The sequence below is a fragment of the Xyrauchen texanus genome, chromosome 12 (genome assembly GCF_025860055.1).
Source record: "Xyrauchen texanus isolate HMW12.3.18 chromosome 12, RBS_HiC_50CHRs, whole genome shotgun sequence".
Taxonomy (NCBI): Eukaryota; Metazoa; Chordata; class Actinopteri; order Cypriniformes; family Catostomidae; genus Xyrauchen; species Xyrauchen texanus.
The window spans coordinates 5,152,775-5,172,414 of NC_068287.1; the positions used below are offsets into that span (position 1 = coordinate 5,152,775).

General features: G+C 36.4%; 1 protein-coding gene across 3 annotated transcripts; it reads right to left on the reverse strand.

Moving 5' to 3' along the window:
• Positions 1–7,953: 7,953 nt before the first annotated feature.
• cant1a (calcium activated nucleotidase 1a) lies at positions 7,954–19,133 on the reverse strand. 3 transcript variants are annotated; one of them, XM_052139343.1, is made up of 4 exons: positions 19,078–19,133; positions 12,019–12,681; positions 9,947–10,150; positions 7,954–9,153 (listed from the first exon to the last, which is right to left on the reverse strand). In XM_052139343.1, the coding sequence occupies exons 1-4, from the start codon at positions 19,079–19,081 to the stop codon at positions 8,783–8,785; spliced, it is 1,242 nt and encodes a 413-aa protein (XP_051995303.1). In that variant the 5' UTR covers positions 19,082–19,133; the 3' UTR covers positions 7,954–8,782. The 3 variants fall into 3 exon arrangements, with proteins under 3 accessions (XP_051995303.1, XP_051995305.1, XP_051995304.1); XM_052139345.1 differs by lacking the exon at positions 19,078–19,133 and adding an exon at positions 15,673–15,744 and having other exon boundaries at positions 7,957–9,153; XM_052139344.1 differs by having other exon boundaries at positions 7,961–9,153; positions 18,980–19,114.
• Positions 19,134–19,640: the final 507 nt, after the last annotated feature.

Sequence of the window (19,640 nt, forward strand, 5' to 3'; positions counted from 1 at the left end):
GGCTACATTATAGACACACAGAATCTAGTAATCAGAAATATGAAATTTACCTCGATATGTTTCTTCAAATTAGAGGCAGAATTAATGTTGATATCTGGCTTGAGCAAGTTAAACTCACATGACACGATCAAGCAATTGTCATTTTTCACTGTGAAAATCCCTTTCAGGTGCTGCCGAGATGTTCAGGTGTTGAAATATGTTTGAGGAATTCTCCACAGTTGGCGCCAGATCTGCAGCTCAAGTTTTTCAAGAGTGATTTGATTTGACGGGAGTCACGAGACTCTCCCAAGACAATTTATGTTGATAGATAAAAATTTTATTAGGACAGTGAAGTATAAAATAGTGCAGTAAAAGTACAGTTACAGCACTTAAAATGTACTCAAGTAAAAGTATACCTGTGGCAGGGCGGAGGGTGCGGCCGGGTCGTGATTGTACACACCCGGTCTCTTATCAGGCTAATCAAGCCTCCGAGAGGGATAAAGGTCGTCTTCGGAGGATGGTGCGGGAGAGAGAGATTGTTTACGGACATGTCCGTCATGTGTGTGTTTGTGTCTTCTGTTTAAGTTAATCATTAAAATATAATTTATATTGTCAAGCCGGTACTCACCTCCTCCTTTCCATCGAACTACATTACAATACCATTTTTAAACTACTTAAAAAGTAAAATTCTTGGGAAAAAGTAGTTAATTACAGTAACATAATTATTTGCAATTTGTTACTTTACACCACTGATAACTAACAAACATTGAACCTAAAACTAACTTTACCCCACTGCATAATAACGCTAACATTGCTTACAGCAGGCAATTTAAAGTTGGATAATGCCTAAAATTGACATTTATTGTTGTACAAGATGTATTTGTACAGAATTCTTGAAATAATGAGGATGATTTGAGACACAACTTTTCAAGTTTACTCGCTGATAGTAACTACACGTAATGCACCACATGCTGTCAGCACACTTAAACATTACAAAAAGTGCCAACATAAATTCATCACTTTAAAATCACCGCAGCTAAAAATATTAAGTGGATATTAATGTTAATGTAGGACGACTAGTAGAGCATCCTGTCCCATTTGTAGGATGTGTATCTTTCTGACCTCTGTCTGCATAATTTACCTCCACCGTCTTCAGTCAGTCATTTAAATTCTCTCAGACAGCTGATTAAAATCACTTTTCTGATGGATATGAGTCTGGTAGATCTGTTATATTTAAAGTTTAAAATATAACAGATATAAGCTTGTGTTTAAGCTTCAGTTTTACATGATAGTTTACATTCAGTTTGTGACACCTGGCCATTAAAGCGCCATGCGGCCACTGTACGTAACTATAGCAACAGCTCCAGTACCCACACAGGCACAAAATCTTATGAAAAACTCTTATATTAAATAATATTCTTTATATGAAATAATATTTTTGCCACGTGTAATTTCAAAAGCATTTCATGGTTTTTAACCGTGGATTCTAAATTCTTACGGTTAAATGAACTGTGATATTTTTAATTGTGGTTAATAGTAAAGCCATATAATTCAGTCATCCCTAATTCAATATATACACTTAAATATTTATACACTGCATCGTTTCAAACATTCATAAAAAAGCTTTAGGATTAATGTTTCATAAAAAAATGTACCCTTTCAGAAAATTGTAATTCTTACCTGCTCTTCTGAAATCCTCACCATGAAAAACATCTGATCATTTATATGAATGCCTTTAACATCTTCACTGACTCCACACATGACTCATGTGATATTTTTTTCATGTTTTCTAAATTCATACGAAGGCTTTGTGTGGGTTACAGACCTACAGACCGAAATAGCACATTGTCAGCCACTGTCCTGTGAGTTTTAATCCTGCAGGGGGCTCTTGACAATCTGAACACCGAATCCTCCAAACATCCACATTTAAATCTAATGGCGGGTTCACACATCCTCTGTGAGCGAGGCGTGAACGGCCGTTTTCATTTCGGTGCCCATATTGACAGATGACACCGTTTACAATGCAAACGTGAACTGTGAGATGAAGCGTCACAGAAGCGGCAGTGAGCGGATAGTTTCAGCTTTGAGCCTATTTTTGCCACGCGGCTCACACTGAGCCACAAAAGCAACTCAAAATTATTCAAACCGAATCTACACTACAATTCATATGTCTGCATGCAAGTAAACTCAATAAAATAAATAAAGAATTAATAAACTGCCAGACCTTTTGCCATTCTGTGTAAATAGGTGTAGAGTTTAGACACATTAACCAATCACAACTATGTGTGTGATAACGACGAAGCGCACGTGATTGTCCGCTGTTGTCCTTGAAGCAACAATAACCTCAGCTTATTACGACCTTATAAAAGAAAACATTTGGCGTAAGACCCCATTGATAACTTTATTTCCTGCGCAGAAGAGCTGCTGTTTTTCGCGGAAGAGACCTGGCCAATGTGAACCTCTAACACGACAGCCCCACTCACGGATGTGTGAACATGGCGAAACTACGCTTTATTTCCAGTTGGAGACATTTTACACTGGGTTTTGTGTTTACTTATTTCTTGGAACAATTTATTTTTTATATTGGTTAATATTTATGGATACAATCTTAATACAGAAAATGATAAACTTTTTGAGTCTTTAGAAGATAGAATTTCAATCTGGTTTCAGAAGTAGCCTATCCACAGGCGTTGTTACTGGTGGGTGGTGATTTTAATATTACTTTAAATGACATGGTCGACTATGGAATGATTTTCCGGACATTATTCAAAAGGAATTGCAAATTGTATTTGCAATTGCGTTTTCAATTTGTGGACGCATAAAATGTGACATAATCCAAACGCAATTGCAAATCGCGCATTACCGTTTGCATTTTCGTTTAAGCGAACGCACAGTGACTGCCAAATTTCAAATGGAAAAGCAAAGTCCGTTTGCAACTGTGTTTCCCATATCTTACGAGTTTTGGCCCTGTCATATTTAAATAGCAATTTCAATTACCACGCCTGCTTTTTCACTTTCTCACCGTCGCGTATGTAGCCAGCCAAAACTCAAATGGAATTCTAATTCCCTTAGTATTTCCATTGATGCCTTACACGGAAACCTGTCAATCAGGGTCAAGGGTGGGATTATGCTATGGGGCGTGTTTGTCTTGGGAAGACGGTCACAGTCGACGGTCAAGAGTCATTATATAAACAAGCATTAAAAGTAATGGACCAGAAATCTGTAAGATGGCATCGCTGCATCATTCTAAGGAAGCATAATATCTTGAGTTTTGACAGTTTTGTAAATTTTTCTTTTTTAAAACTAATTTTTAAGTGTGTGAACAACGTTGCACCAGAAATATTCTGTCAACTAGTACATAAACAAAAGAGCGGAATAAGAACTAGAGGCACAATAAGTGGAAACTATAGCCGCAAAACGTAGAACAACATTTGGTCAGACATCATTTTCAGTAAGAGGCATACATTTGTGGAATGCATCTGAAATTAAAACATTGACAGACTTAATACACATTTAAAGCAATGGCTGAAACTGAAACAACTTTGTGAACACTGACTGTACAGGACATAACACAATGCATACAAACATAATGTTGCATATGTGAGCACGCACAGACATATGCACCCTTTTGTGTTCTTGTATTGTTAAATGTGTCTAGACTTTGTTTTATAGTGACTTCCACATCTACTTAAGCCAATATCTTATTTCATATATGGGATGTATTTGTTGTATGTATTTTATTAATTATAAATCTTAAACTCAATACTCTGTCATTTTTGTTTTAAATTTACAAGCCTAACCAGGGACAGGGGTTGCAAATTAGTCATGCTAGAAACATGTATGCGTGGCATCTACTTTGTATTCTTTATAAAGCAATGTTCTATGCATTTGTCCCTGTCAAATAAACATTAAAATAAATACAAAATAAATAAAGAGGTGATGCCCTGAACAGACGCCGGTTTATTTGATCTTGACCGTCGACTGTGAGTGACGTCTCTTCCCAAGACAAACACACCCCATAGCATAATCCCACCCTTGACCCTGATTGACAGGTTTCCGTGTAAGGCATCAATGGAAATACTAAGGGAATTAGTATTCCATTTGAGTTTTGGCTGGCTACATACGCGACGGTGAGAAAGTGAAAAAGCAGACGTGGTAATTGAAATTGCTATTTAAATATGACAGGGCCAAAACTCGTAAGATATGGGAAACACAGTTGCAAACGGACTTTGCTTTTCCATTTGAAATCTGGCAGTCACTGTGCGTTCGCTTAAACGAAAATGCAAACGGTAATGCGCGATTTGCAATTGCGTTTGGATTATGTCACATTTTATGCGTCCACAAATTGAAAACGCAATTGTAAATACAATTTGCAATTCCTTTTGAATAATGTCCGGAAAATCATTCCATAGTCGACAGATGGCCTCCTAAGCAGTCGGGATCATCCAGTAATACTTTGAAAAACTTTATGCAAAAATACAATTTGGTTGATGTTTGGAGGGAGATGCACCCAAATCAGAATACTTAATACCTGGAGTAATAAAAATGGTACGAGGCAGTCTCGCATAGATTTTTGGTTGGTCTCAAGTAACATTTCAAAGGAGAATGTTTTAGTAAATAGTCTTGTTACTCCCTTAACAGACCACAAGGCTGTTTTTATAAATATTAGATTTTCCTCTTTTGTAGCGCCACATTTTAGTTCTTTTTGGAAAATGAACAATTCTCACTTAAGACACGATTCAGTTAAATTAGAACTTACAAAAATTATTTCTGTACATTGGGATTTGGCAAAAAAGGAAGAAGCCTTTGGTAGATATTGGGAACTTTTAAAATATGAAGTTGATAAATATCTAAGGTCCTATCGTGCTTTGCTTTCTAAAGTAAATAGAATTTCAGAGGAGAAAATTGTGTCTGAAATCACCTCTCTTTCTATGGTATCTCCTGACAAGCTCTCACCTGAGGAGAGATTGCGATTGACTAGTCTACAATATAAATTAGATGAGATCTGTGAACGTAAAGCAGAAGGGGCATTTGTCAGGTCAAGAGTTAAGTGGTTAGAAAAAGGTGAACAAAAGTCATCATATTTTTTCAATCTTGAAAGACAGCGGGGTAAACGTAACACAATTCACCACCTGAGCATCAATGGTCATGTTACGGATGATTGTCAAACTATTTCCCACTTTTGTCATAACTTTTTTGCCAACCTTTACAAATCCAGCTATTGTGCTGATACTGCCACTCTCTTCTTAAACTCCTTAGAAAGTGTAAATTCAATAAGTGCTATAGAAAAAGATTTTTGTGATCAGGATATAATATTAGAAGAGGTAGCTGATGCCATAAAACATCTCAAATGTAACAAGTCACCTGGCAATGACGGCATTACAGCAGAATTCTACCAACAATTCTCAGATATTCTTGCCCCTTTTCACTTGGAAGTGTTTATCGATAGTATTACAAATCACAAACTTCCTCCCAGTATGACTCAAGGAATAATTTCCCTCATTCCTAAACAGAACAAAGATATGCTCTTTATTGACAATTGGCGCCCAATAAGTTTATTAAATAATGATTATAAGATTTTGGCTCACATACTTTCCAAAAGAATAAAACATGTGCTCGGTTCTATAATAGATGAGGCTCAATCTGGATTCATCAGTAATAGACACATATCAAATAATATACGTTTAGTTTTAGATATCTTAGATTATTCTAGTCTAGTTTCTGATGATAGTTTTGTTCTTTTTTTGGATTTTTGCAAAGCTTTCGACACTATAGAGCATGGGTTTATTTTTCAGTGTCTTGAAAAATTTGGATTTGGAGATTTCTTCTGTAGTGCCATAAGAACTTTATACACAAATGGCAGTAGTTCTGTTATCCTAAATCATGGCGCAACCCATCGTTTTGAAATTTCAAGGGGAATAAGGCAGGGCTGCCCCATTTCACCTTACCTTTTTCTTCTCGCTGCTCAGCTTCTCTGTGTTCACATAAAAACCAGCAATCTGAAAGGAGTAGCTATAGCTGAAAGAGAGGTGATCATCAGTCAGCTTGCTGATGACACGACCCTCTTTCTTAGGGATGCTATGCAGATCCCTTTGGCAATAAGTGTTATTGATTTTTTTTTCAAAGCCTCGGGGTTGCATTTAAATGTTCAAAAATGTGAGCTTTTGGCCATAAAAAACTGCAATGACTCCTTTATTCACGGTATTCCTGTGAAAGAAAGGGTTTGTTATCTAGGAGTTTATATAGTGAAGGACCAAAAAGAAAGATGCATTTTTAATTTTCAACCCCTTACGGATAAAATTCAGAAGAGATTTAACCAGTGGCTACAAAGAGATCTCTCTCTGAGAGGCAGGGTACTTCTTACGAAGGCTGAAGGCCTCTCAAGGCTTATCTATGCTGCTCAATCTGTTCATTTGGAGTCAAAGCCCGGTAAAATTATTGACCAGGTACTCTTTCAGTTTTTGTGGAAAAACTCAATTCATTATATTAGAAAATCCGTTGTGATTAATATTAGTGAAAAGGGTGGTCTAAATATTTTGGATTTTAGTACTTTAAATTATACCTTTAAAATTAATTGGATAAAACAGTTTAAAAAGAACCCAGTGTCTTTATGGAACTTTATTCCTAATTATGTTTTTTCTCAGTTTGGCGGTCGGGATTTTCTTCTGTTATGTAACTACAAAATTGAAAAATTACCAGCAATATTATCTGCTTTTCATAAGCAGTCACTTTTGGCTTGGACTTTGATATTTAAGCACAACTTTTCACCTCATAAATATTTTATTTGGAATAACTGTAATATTTTATACAAGAATAAATCTATATTTTTTCAGAATTGGTTTGATAAAGATATCTTGTTAGTCAGTCAATTAATCAATTCTCAAGGGCTGTTGTTTTCATATAAAGAATTTCTAGATCATTTTCTATTTCCTGTTTCTCCCAAAGAATTTTCAATAGTTATGGGTTCAATCCCATCAGGTGCTCTTGCTTTATTGAGAGGAACTCATTCTCTTCTTCCAGTCTCTCTTAGTTTGGTCAATACTCCTGTTGGCAAATTGTGCTTTGCTTCTCCCAATAAAAACAATAATAGATCAGTCCGTTCACTATTTCAGCAAGACATTGTTACTTTACCGCCTGTGACCGCTTATTGGAGTAGTTTAGTTGGTAATATCTGTTGGAAAAAGTATGGATGCTTCCACATCTCTTTTTTTTAACCAATAAAGTAAAAGAGATTTCTTTTAAAATAATTCATAAAAGCTACCCTACAAATCACTATCTAAAAAAGTTCAAAAAGGATATTTCCTCCAGTTGCTCTTTTTGTGACAACTCTGACGAAACCGTAGTTCATCTTTTTTGGTATTGTCCATTTATGAAAATGTTTTGGCAAGATGTTTTAGGATTTATTAGGTCTGAAATCTATAATGAATGTGTGTTGTATTGGAAGGATGTGGTCCTAGGCTTTGTTGATTATGATAAATCTAAAAAAGGTCATTTTTACGTAATTAATATGATCTTATTACTAGCAAAATTCCATATTCATAAATCTAAATATCTAAATGCCAAACCTCTCTTTCTTATATTTATTAAAGAACTTGAAAAATATCTATTTTCAATTAAGTTGTCTGAGAACAAAAAAGCCTTAAAAACATTATCTGTTTGTAATTCTTTTCCTTTTTTCAGTGTCATGTAATTCTTATAATGTATCAATATGTTTAATTTATATCATTTCCCCATTGTTATTTTTTAATTATTTTTTTTTTTTTGGTGTTGTTTTTGTATTCTGTTATTAGTTGTGTATTGTGTTAAGCATTAATAATAAAAATAAATAAATAAAAAAAAAACATTTTACACTGGATAGCTATTTCTTAATAAAAATTTATAGTTGCAAGGTACCTGTGAAGATACCTGTGAATGAAAATCCACCTCAGCATTATCTAGAACACATTTAAAAAAATCCTCATCCAGTAATAATAAATTATTGTGAGCTCATGTATTTGAATGGGTTCTAAATATACAGAAAAATCAGAACAGAAGCAAACTCCTCTTGACCTCCAAATACATCATCTTGCAATATTTGTTAACAGTGATTATTAATGTATGTATGAGTTCTGTCTACATTCCCACTGATATGATGTATGTAGCGTTTCGTGTTGGTTCACTTTGAATGTGCTTTTTATTTTTTATAAAATCCCTAAAACCATGACAAATACAGACTGATTCAAACAACTGGATTAAAAAAATCCAGGTACATCAATATCATTCTTAAAAATAGTCAAGCCCACATTTTCAGAAAACATTTAAAAAAATAAATAAATAAAAAATAACTCAATGGTGCATCAATGTAAAATAATCATTCATAATTTTGACACAATTCAGATTTTTTTATATTTCATTTTTTTTTTTTTAAACATATCTGATCTTTTTACCTCATTTAGATCAAAAGAAAAAAAACACACACATTATGAGAAATTTGACAATAAGCAAAAACACATGGCACTTCATTCTTTTACATTCTTGCATGAGACCACTAGTGGTTGGAGCAAAGGTTTCAGCATTTGATTAAGGCTCTGACAAATCTCTTATACAAATTAAAGCATGACAATCCTAAATTATTTTGTCTAACTAACCAGAACCCAACTTTAGGCAAAGGCTGCCAACAGCCAGTTGGCATTATAAGAATCAATGAGAGAAATGTAAATTCTTCATCTATTTCAACATAGAGACACCTCATTGTCCACATCTAGATGTCCATCACCTAGAAAAATGGCATTAACCAGTTCTTGGCACGTATATGTCTCTCGCACTAAATGAACTCAAGTCCCTCATACTTCACGTCTCCAATCTTCGTTTCAGGAAGCAGAATTCGCCCATCCAGGGTGAAAACCACAATGTAAGTGGCAATTTTTCCAGCGTCCTCCTCAGATTTGAGGGCAACAATAATCTGGTCGTCTGTGTTTGGGACAAACTTAAAAGAGGAAAAGCCGTGGGTAGGGTTCAGAGGTCCCACCTCTTTTGCTTTGATGTCCTGGAAGTCTGGAGAGCAGCTGAGCATTATATTGACACCCCGCCGTTCATCCGCAGTCTCATCGTACCGCTCGCTGCTAGCACGCCGTGGCAGGAAGAACCAACGTTGCAGTGTGTCGCTCCAAGCTGCCGACTCATGTATGAGGTACCCTGAGATGACCATACAGTTAATTAACAGACATGAAGCATTCTTAGAAAAGATTGAACAATAGTGAATCTACGGAAACCTGCCAAGAACATATACGTGTCATATATCAGGCTATGCAAGATTCACCCGTACTTTATAAGGAACACCTGTACACCTACTTATTCATGTGATTATCTAATCAGCCAATCATGTGACAGCAGTTTGATGCATAAAATCATGCAGATATGGGTCGGGAGCTTTAGTTAATCTTCACATCAACCATCAGAATGGGGAAAAAATTGATCTCAGTGATATGGACCGTGGCATGATTGTTGGTGCCAGACGGACTGTTTTCAGTATTTCTGTAACTGCTGATCTCCTGGGATTTTCACGCACTAGAACAACATTTTCACATCTCTAGTTTACTCAGAAGGGTGCAAAAAACATCCAGTGAGCAGCAGTTCTGCTGATGGAAACACTTTGTTGAAGAGAGAGGTCAGCTGACAGAAAGTCTACGGTAACTCAGATAAATACTCTGTCTCTGTCGTTTTTCAAACCTTTTCCACTGGGCTGTAAAGTGATGTCTTTACAGACCGGAGCTTGTCATTATCAATAATTATCGATTAGTTGTTGCAGCCCAAATTAGGACCATATGTTCCAAATAAAGAGCTCAGTAAAGCAATAAGCCACTTCTGACATGATATTGGAGAAGTTTGCACCTGTTTGCAGACAAGTTAAACACAGTCCCAAAGCTCTAGTCTAACTTTTATTTCACTCCCTCTACATGTCAGATGTCAGTGAAAATCTGGCGCTTACCAGGAGGACTGATGCCTGCGGCACTGCGGAGAGAGTTGTATTTAGGCACCCAGTTCTGATGCTGCACATCTCCGTGGAAACCCACCACTTTCACCCACTCTGGATTTTCATTGAGCACCTCTCCTGTGGTGGTGGTCCACTCCTTCCCCAAACCTCCCACGTATAAATGCTCATTCTTCACAGCAAGCCACTCTGCCTTAAACCCTGAGGCAGAGAGAGAAAGAAAAGATGTAGTTTTACATCTTTTCACGGGTCACTTTTGCCAGGAAAATTCAAAGGATGTGACATTTATGCGTGCTCCTGAGAGCCTTGACTCTTCTCTTCCACTATTCAACAGCGACAACAAACTGCAACACTAGGTAACGTTATCTTGGAGATAGACACAACACTGACTCCAACACAAACTCAGACAAAGACAAAAAAAAGAATCATTTATATACTTAATCCCGTCTGGCTAAGCGGGAACTTGATTTTGGTTGAGCAAAAACTAGAGTGAACATCGGCAGGACATTTGATTCCTGGAGGGACATTTGTTTGGGTTTTTTTTGGATCAAAACTGATCCTGAATTGCTGTTTTTCTTATTGGACTAATATGTGAAACTATGTGAAATATAGTGCCATAAGGACTTGATCTTGCCTGCTAACGCTGACGAATTGAAATCTACCTTACTTCGTAATTTCAACAAACTTCTCTTTATGCTAAAAGTCAGTTTAATGTCAATGTGTAATTATTCAGCAAGGTAAACTACAATAACACATGAAATGAATGTTAGACAATGTTCAAGATAATGCAAAAAGCTCCAATCATTAGTGTAACGTAACTTGATTATACAGAAAATAAATACATTCTATTATTATAAAACAAAAGCGTATCAATATATCAAAATAACAGTTGTGATGGAATCACATCAATACTGAATTGTGTCAACATATTTATAATGTACAGTCTTTATAAACAGCTACTGTTATCATACACCAAATTTAGCTAACAGCTATTGATAAAGCTGGCTAGCTCGCTAACGCCGACATAGGCTATCGTATAAATGCAGTCAATGTATCATGTAAAGAAAAGTGATTACTTCAAACTACAGACTCTAATTGTCAGACCGACAGTATATCCACAATATGTTTTAGCCCTGTTCCAGCACTGGAGAGTCAAATATAATATACAGTCTCAATGTTTGAAGTAAAACAATCATAACTGTGTAATTTTAATTATGCTGCCTCATCTGTCAGCATGATGCCGGTCAATCACGTTCAGTCAGTTTTGGTCGATGCTAGCTTGCGTCCCTATGGAGTATATGAACGCAATCACGAGCAACAGGTAGCTGGCTGCAGTTCACTTAATGGTCACAGGTGTCACTAATAACAAGGGTTTCTGAATTTTACATACTGCACCTTTAAGTATCCATTTCACTTTTAAAAATGTATTTTTCATGCCATTTTGTAGTGGTCATACTATTTAAAATAAACTTATGAAGGTGAAAAATAATTAAAAATAGTGACAAATTTGAAATGGTAACCAGATACTGGTCCTAAAAAAACACGAATAAGCAAACAAATAAATAAACAAAATCTAGATTGCTCCCATTATACTCAATGCGACTGTATACAGACTAAAGACTAAACAAAAAGACATGATGTGCCATGTCTGTAGACAGGTTGAGTACAGAAGGTGCTCAACCAGAATGGTATTTTTACTACAGAAGTAATTGTGCATTTGCAGCTATAACCCACTAAGTAGCACTATAACCAAACAATTTCAATTTGATCTCCATTTACAAATCAAAATGTCACTATTTTAGTCTATTTCATTTTCACAGAACCTTTTTTTTTTCAATGCAAAAAAATTATAATTTTCCTTTAAGCTACCTGCCGGTAATTTTGCAAATTAGCTTTACATCTACCTTGTGTGTATTTACCGCAGCAGCTTTACCACAGGGATAAGGGTCATTCTGGTTGGCGTAGTGATTCAAGTCATCGTTCAGCTCAAATCAGTTGAAACAATGGCGAGTTCTGAGAAGTACTGGTACAGGCACCATTTCAGCAACAAATGTACTAGAAACACTAACCTTTAGAAACAGAGCCATCACCATCTGGCAGTATGACCCAGGGCACTACCTTCTGTCCTTCTATGTTATATACTATGCCGGTACGATCATCCACACTGTACAGTTTCCCATTAAAGACCACTAATTCAGAGAGCTCCATGCCTCGACCCTTCTCTGCCAGGTGGCTTTCCAGGACCACCCTGTCCTGGTCCCACTCAACCGCCACTGTATCTCCACTCCCTGACACCAGAAGATAACCCTTCAGCATATAACTGAACCATGTCAGCTTCTTTTCACTGCGCGAGTTTGTGTCTAGGTCAGCGATGACCCCGATACGGTAGCGCATGCCCTGGGTTGTGTGTTCTGGTGGACTGAGGGGGTAAGTGTCATTGTAGTGGTCCTCTGCTCGGATCTCTGGATGGTTCAACCTCAAGCCATATCTGCCTTTAGGTTGAGGGTGAAAGGGCAGAAACTGCAGGTAGATGAAGAGGACGAGGGTAAGCGCTGACGCAACCACCACAATGGCTTTCCATTTTATGCGGAAGCGGGAGTCCGTGGTGTTAGTCATGGAAGTGAGCATCGGTAGCCCTCCAACAGTGATGCGCAGAGAGTTCATAGGCTCATTTTGGTTAAGACGTGCATAGCCTGGAGAAACAGGCATCAGGGAGGGCTTGGCAGCCACACCTGTACAGAGAACAGAGGGAATAGTTACAGTAGAATTCAGCATACACCTTAGCCAAATACATTTAAACTCAGTTTTTCACAATTCCTGACATTTAATCATAGAAAACATTCCCTGTCTTAGGTCAGTTAGGATCACTACTTTAAGAATCTGAAATGTCAGAATAATAGTAGAGAAAATGATTTACTTCAGTTTTTATATCTTTCATCACATTCCTAGTGGGTCAGAAGTTTACATACAATTTGTTAGTATTTGGTAGCATTGCATTTCAATTATTTAACTTGGTTCAAACATTTTGGGTAGCCTTCCACAAGTTTCTCACAATAAGTTGCTGGAATTTTGGCCCATTCCTCCAGACAGAACTGATGTAAATGAGTCAGGTTTGTAGGCCTCCTTGCTCTTACACGGTTTTTTAATCCTGCCCACAAATTTCAATCAGATTGAGGTCAGGGCTTTGCAATGCCCACTCCAATACCTTGACTTTGTTGTCCTTAAACCATTTTACCACAACTCTGGAGGTATGCTGGGGTCACTGTCCATTTGGAAATCTTCCTGGCTGATGTCTTGAGATGTTACTTCAATATATCCACATCAGTTTCCTTCCTCATGATGCCATCAATTTTGTGAAGTGCACCAGTCCCTCCTGCAGCAAAACACCCCCACAACATGATGTTCCCACCCCCATGCTTCACGGTTGGGATGGTGTTCTTAGGCTTGCAAGCCTCACCCTTTTTCCTCCAAACATAACAAAGGTCATTATGGCCAAACAGTTCAATATTTATTTAATCAGACCAGAGGACATTTCTCCAAAGAGTAAGATCTTTGTCCCCATGTGCACTTGAAAACTGTAGTCTAGTTATTTTGGAGCAGTGATTTCTTCCTTGCTGAGCAGCATTTCAGGTTATGTCGATATAGGACTCGTTTTACAGTGCATATAGATACTTGTCTACCTGTTTCCTCCAGCATTTTCACAAGGTCCTTTGCTGTTGTTTTGGGATTGTTTTGCACTTTACGCACCAAACTATATTCATATCTAGGAGACAGAATGCATCTCCTTCCTGTGCGGTATGATGGCTGCGTGGTCCCATGGTGTTTATACTTGCATACTATTGTTTGTACACGTGAACAGGGTACCTTCAGGCATTTGGAAATTGTTCCCAAGGATAAACCAGACTTGTGGAGGTCCATACATTTAGTTTCTTAATCTTGGCTAATTTCTTTAGATTTTCCCATGATGTCAAGCAAAGAGGCACTGAGTTTGAAGGTAGGCCTTAAAATACATCCACATATCCACCTGCTATCAGAAGATAATTGCCTAAATGCTTGACTTAATTTTCTGGAATTTTCCAAGCTGCTTAAAGGCACAGATAACTTGTGTAAACTTCTGTTTACGAATGTAAACTTCTGACCCACTGGAATTGTGATATAGTCATTTAAATTGAAACAATCTGTCTGTAAACAATTTTTGGAAAAATTACTTGTGTCGTGCACAAAGTAGATGTCCTAAACAACTTGCCAAAACTATAGTTTGCTAATATAAAATCTGTGGATTGGTTCAAAACTTATTTTTACAAACTTCTGTATGTAAACTTCTGACTTCAACTGTAGGTCCATGTGACACAGTTAAGGTGATGTGTGATACTTTCTCCTATCAAAGTATTATAGTATATGCAGAGTCAACTTTTAGTAGGTTGAATTCCTTCAAAATATGAACACTGTTGGGTTATCAAATCTCTGTTTTGCTTTGTTGTTTAAGCATCCCAACAAGTATCATTGGCTCAACCAATGCCATGATTTTGGGGGCAGGCGGGGAAACAACTGTTACTTTTGCAATTCCATTTGTTGACACTAGTAGTGCAGAATTTGCACACTTAATCTTTAACAACATATTTCCACCTTATGTAGCTAAGCTCGGTTCATACTGAAAAATATTTTATTGAGGTCACACAATGGCTATATCCTCGTTTGACCTCGCATGCACATGTGTGGACTTTGTATTTTGGTTTCGCTATATGCAATGCATAATTTAAATTAATTTAAACCAACTGATCTCAGTTCAGAAGACACTGCTCTCAGTAAAGGGTTACATTTTCATGTGACAAAACAACATGGTGCCGACCACAGCAGAGTTTGTCTTTGGGAGGAACGCCAACAAAACTACATCTGGTAAGAAACCTAATTAGGTTTTAATTTGAAACCTGTTTGAGTCGAAAGTCACTAGATTCATCCGATATGGCTAGCATTCTTTAAATTTTAATGTAATTTTGCCATAAATTTTTAGGAAAACTATTTTTCCTGTTTATTAGGTGCTACTAGTTACAAATCAAAGAGGGAAATGAAAATGCACACAGCAGTCCCACTCACGTGGTTAAAGTTGTGCGAAGTAAGTGTTCCTAGTGCTGGGTTACTTACAGCCACCATATTTAACATTGCGATTTCTTCCCTTCAGTTTCCTATAAGTTGGCTGTCTTTTCCTTATGCCATCTCTGGTCGCTGCATCATGTTGCTGCTTATTTGCATTAAGTAAAATTTTTTACTCAGCCTTGTTCTTTCATATGCCCAAAGTTGTTGTTACTCCTGTCACCTCAAACTGCCAACTCTTAATGGAACTGAATGACTTCTGTTCACTATGCTTTAAATTGCTGCCAGTGTGAATTCACAATCTTTTCCAAGCATAACCACCTTCTTGCAGTGCTGATATACTTGTTTAGCAGCTTTCTTCTACTAACTTTTCCTCTCAATTCATTCATTGAAACATACCAAATCAAAGTTTTTACATTTACAGTAGGATATTTTCCCAACACAAATGCAAGACACCTCAACTAGTTAGTGAATCTCAACAAACATTTACTACTTTGACTACCGGTAGATTCTCATTTAACTAAACTTTTTAAGATTTAAAAATGTAAACAAAATCCAATGCTCACAACAAACAATTGTTAGAAGAACATTCTGGTCCTACATAATTTGGACACAAGACACCAACCACTTACCAGCGTCTCTTCTGTACCGAAGTTGTCAGATTATGACAGGACATGTATGACAGGACATGTATGACAACATTTTCAGTAGGAAATGAACAGAGTTGACGTGGAGGTAAGGAGTGGCTTAGTGACTGGAGTTTAGGCAAATAGAGTGAAAACAGGTATGGCTGGATAGTGAACCTGCTTGATGGTTTAACACAATTGTTACTTAAATAACTAAATTACAGTAATGGTAATTAGCAGCATTAATATAGTTTCTAGTAGTAAAAATAAATGAAAATCTTCAAACTGGTTTTAATAACCAGACAATTAATATTTGATCAATATGGCGGAGCCAACTTATTATGTTGTTCAGATTGTATTCGTTTTGAATGGTTACATTTATATGCACTTTGTTTATATACATTAAAAAGTTATACATTAAATGCAAATGTTTAATAGCATTCTTTTTCATAACAAACCAATGCATTTAAATACATTGTGGTTAAGGTAGAGTATGATTTCATTTAATAATTTAATTAGAATTGTTTTAACACCAATTATAGTCAAAATATTGCAAACTGTTTGACTTGAAAAAAAAATTCGTTTGGGAACCAAATGAGCCGGCTCACTGAAAAGAGCTGAAATGCCCACCACTAGATTTGACCAAATCTCAAAATATATATTTAATCTGCATATGGTTACACTTCTGTTTACTTTTATTTGATAGCTGAGCCACGGGGGCGGCTGTGGCTCAGGTGGTAGAGCGGGTCGGTCGCGAATCGCAGGGTTGGCGGTTCGATTTCCGGCCCAAATGCCGAAGTGTCCTTGGGCAAGACACTGAACCCCAAGTTGCTCCCAATGGCAGACTAGCACCTTACATGTGAGTGTGAATGGGACACAGCGTAAAGCGCTTCGCTAAACCTTAAGGTTAAAAACAGGCGCTATAGAAGTGCTTACTGCTATTTAGCTTACTGTAAAGCTAAATGTTCACATAACAATTTACCCAAGGTTTATTTCTATTTCTGCTGCTTAAAAAGTAATTCTCTGTCTGCTCGTATAAATGTAACACATCTTAATAAAGTGTTTCACCGCTGTTGGTTTTGATCGCATCATTTATATGGAATGTAACTGTATTCTGATTACCAACTATTTAAACTGTAACTGTAGTGGAATACAGTTACTTATATTTTGTATTTTAAATACGTAATCCTGTTAAATGTATACCGTTACTCCACGAACCTGAATATAATTTATGCTTATGTTGGCCTGTGGTGTCAATGTAGTGCATTGTATTTTAATCGTTCTTTTAAAAGTATGCTTCTCTAAAACGAAGTGTGGCTGCGACAAAGAAGAATTAAAACTAGTCCAGGGGCCGGATTCACAAAACTTTCTTTAGAGGAAATATTTTCTTCTTAATTTGTAACTTAAGAAAAAAGTTAAGAATATTTTGTATTCCTGAATAAACTTCTTAAGAATTTCTCATCTTTTTTTCTTAAGATTGTTCTTTAGAAGCATTCAAATTCTCTATTTAGTTTTTTTCTCTTAAATATCATCTTAAATAACACCTTAAAGTTAGGATAACCTCACAGCTGTCTTAAATCCTAAAAGGTAAGATGTTTAATTAATTTACTGGGGATTTCTTGTTGAGTCTTTATGTTGAAATGTTGTTTTAGTCCAAAAAACCTTTTTGATTTTTTTGTGATTAATTATATTTTAATTTTCAGCTTGCACTAAACCATGTAAATGTTATCACCAAATTCAAACAATACTTTTTGTTTTGAAACTTCTTTATGTGGTGACCAATCATGCTAATGGATGTGCTGCATATAACGCTCTTTCAACAATCTTTAGAGTTCCTTGAAACTTAATAACATTAGAAAGCTGAGACTCTTTTTAACCCCCATCCACATCCCTATCAGAGTTGGGCACAGCGGAGACAGGCTCCATCACCCTTTCCTATTTACCCGCCTCTTACTGCCCGACATGATATTATTATCAAGCTTCCCAAGGAATTTTTTTTCCTTGCAGTCATTTTCTCAGCTCTTCCTCAGCTTTTGTTTCTTTTCTTTTCCTCAATGTAAAATTAAAAGTTATGGTTGGCAGCAAATAAATTCTCCTTTGACTGTTAATGACGCACGTTACATTCAAAATAAAATATTGCGAGATGCTTGCTACTTGAAAAAAAAAAGATTAATAGATAAATGTATTGTTACGATTTCCCAGTATTGAAGTATTGTATTTGTTGTAGGTTATTAGACAAGGCAAGTAAATGAGCAGGCTGATCAGACAATGTTAAAGCTTGTCTTTTTATTCTTAAGAAATAAAATAAAAACTCCTAGAAAATATTTGAGAACTTAAGAATTTTTCAAGAATTGCATTTAAGAATGTTCTTTTAATTTATCCTATGAACTTTTTCCTAAGAAACTTTGTGAATCCGGCCCCAGTACTATATACACAGTATATTTTATTCTCTGCATATCAGGGCATGTTCGGCATAACACGCTGTTCGGCCCTGTTTCGTGGCTGGCCCACCGGGATAAGTCCCGGTTCTCCCTATGGCAACGCTATATAATATTGAGACTGATTAAGCGACCGATTTTTAGATTACCGTCATCTGCACAATTTCTGTTTTTAAATATTTTGTGAATTTTGAGGAAATGTTGCGTAAAATTATTATTATTTATTATAATATCGACCATATCCTGGCCATTCAACTCTTTTCGTTATCAGGGTCCAAAACCTCCATAATGGTTGACCACAAATATATATTGATCCAATAGTAGGCACTATCGAACAATGTAGTTAAGAAATCCATTATTGTTGCAGAACTAAATGGACTAGCTTCAATTCTTTTTCGATTCTGCTTTTTCATTTCTGTAATCAAGAGATGTAAACAATCCCCGCTGGACCAATCAGAAAGAGCTCTTGACTCTACGTGTATCCACTTTAACTGCTCCTTTACAATCTGATTATTGTTACTAAATAAACTCACCGTAAAATACGCTACACTTATATGTATCTCTCTGCCCAGTGAAATTATTTATCTAAATATGCTGATTGTATTTATAAAATATGTTTGATAAGAATCAACCTCTTGAAGCCCTATATTGAGATCAGACTTCACTTCGTTTTACAATCACACACGAAACTGTCGCATACACACGGAGAGCTATTACTCTAAATTTCAGTAAACGTTTTTCAGGTGTAAATCTAATTTCACAGATTCGTGATTCCACATAACAGTGTCATTGGTCAGACAGAAGCTGGTTGCTGCATAAATATAGTGCCGTTTTCTTTAATTCAAGAGCTCGAGCATTATATAAAGATGGCTCACCTTACAGATGGGTGGCAGACAAAGCTAAAAATGATTCCGTGCTCTGTTGATGTTCAAATCGCCACTCTTTGATGTTGTAAAGTCTCATTCCTACATACCCATTCAAGGTGCTCTGCGCGTCCCGTTCACTTCCGCATTTGGGGGCATGCTCGCGTGCTGGGCGAAACGATTCTTTAAGCTCAATCTTGCGTAGACTTTACGCAATATTTTGTATTATTTAATGCAAAAGCACTGGGGGTGCACAATACAAACAGAACTACAGAATATGAAAGTACAGAAACATTACAAACAATGAAATAATCGATATAGTAAGTAATATGTTAGTGTTCCATTACAAGCATAATTGTTCGGAATAGGATAGTACCATACTACATAGTAGCAAGCATGTAAGTATACTATTCTAAACTAAGCCAAACGTCATTATTTTTCAATTCTGTTTGGTGTCTCGAGTGATGCAGAAGAAATATCATGTAGCTACAGTATCTCACCAAAGTGAGTACACCCCTCACATTTTTGTAAATATTTTATTATATCTTTTCATGTGACAACACTGAAGAAATTACACTTTGCTACAATGTAAAGTAGTTAGTGTACAGCTTGTATAACATTGTAAATTTACTGTCCCCTCAAAATAACTCAACACACAGCCATTAATGTCTAA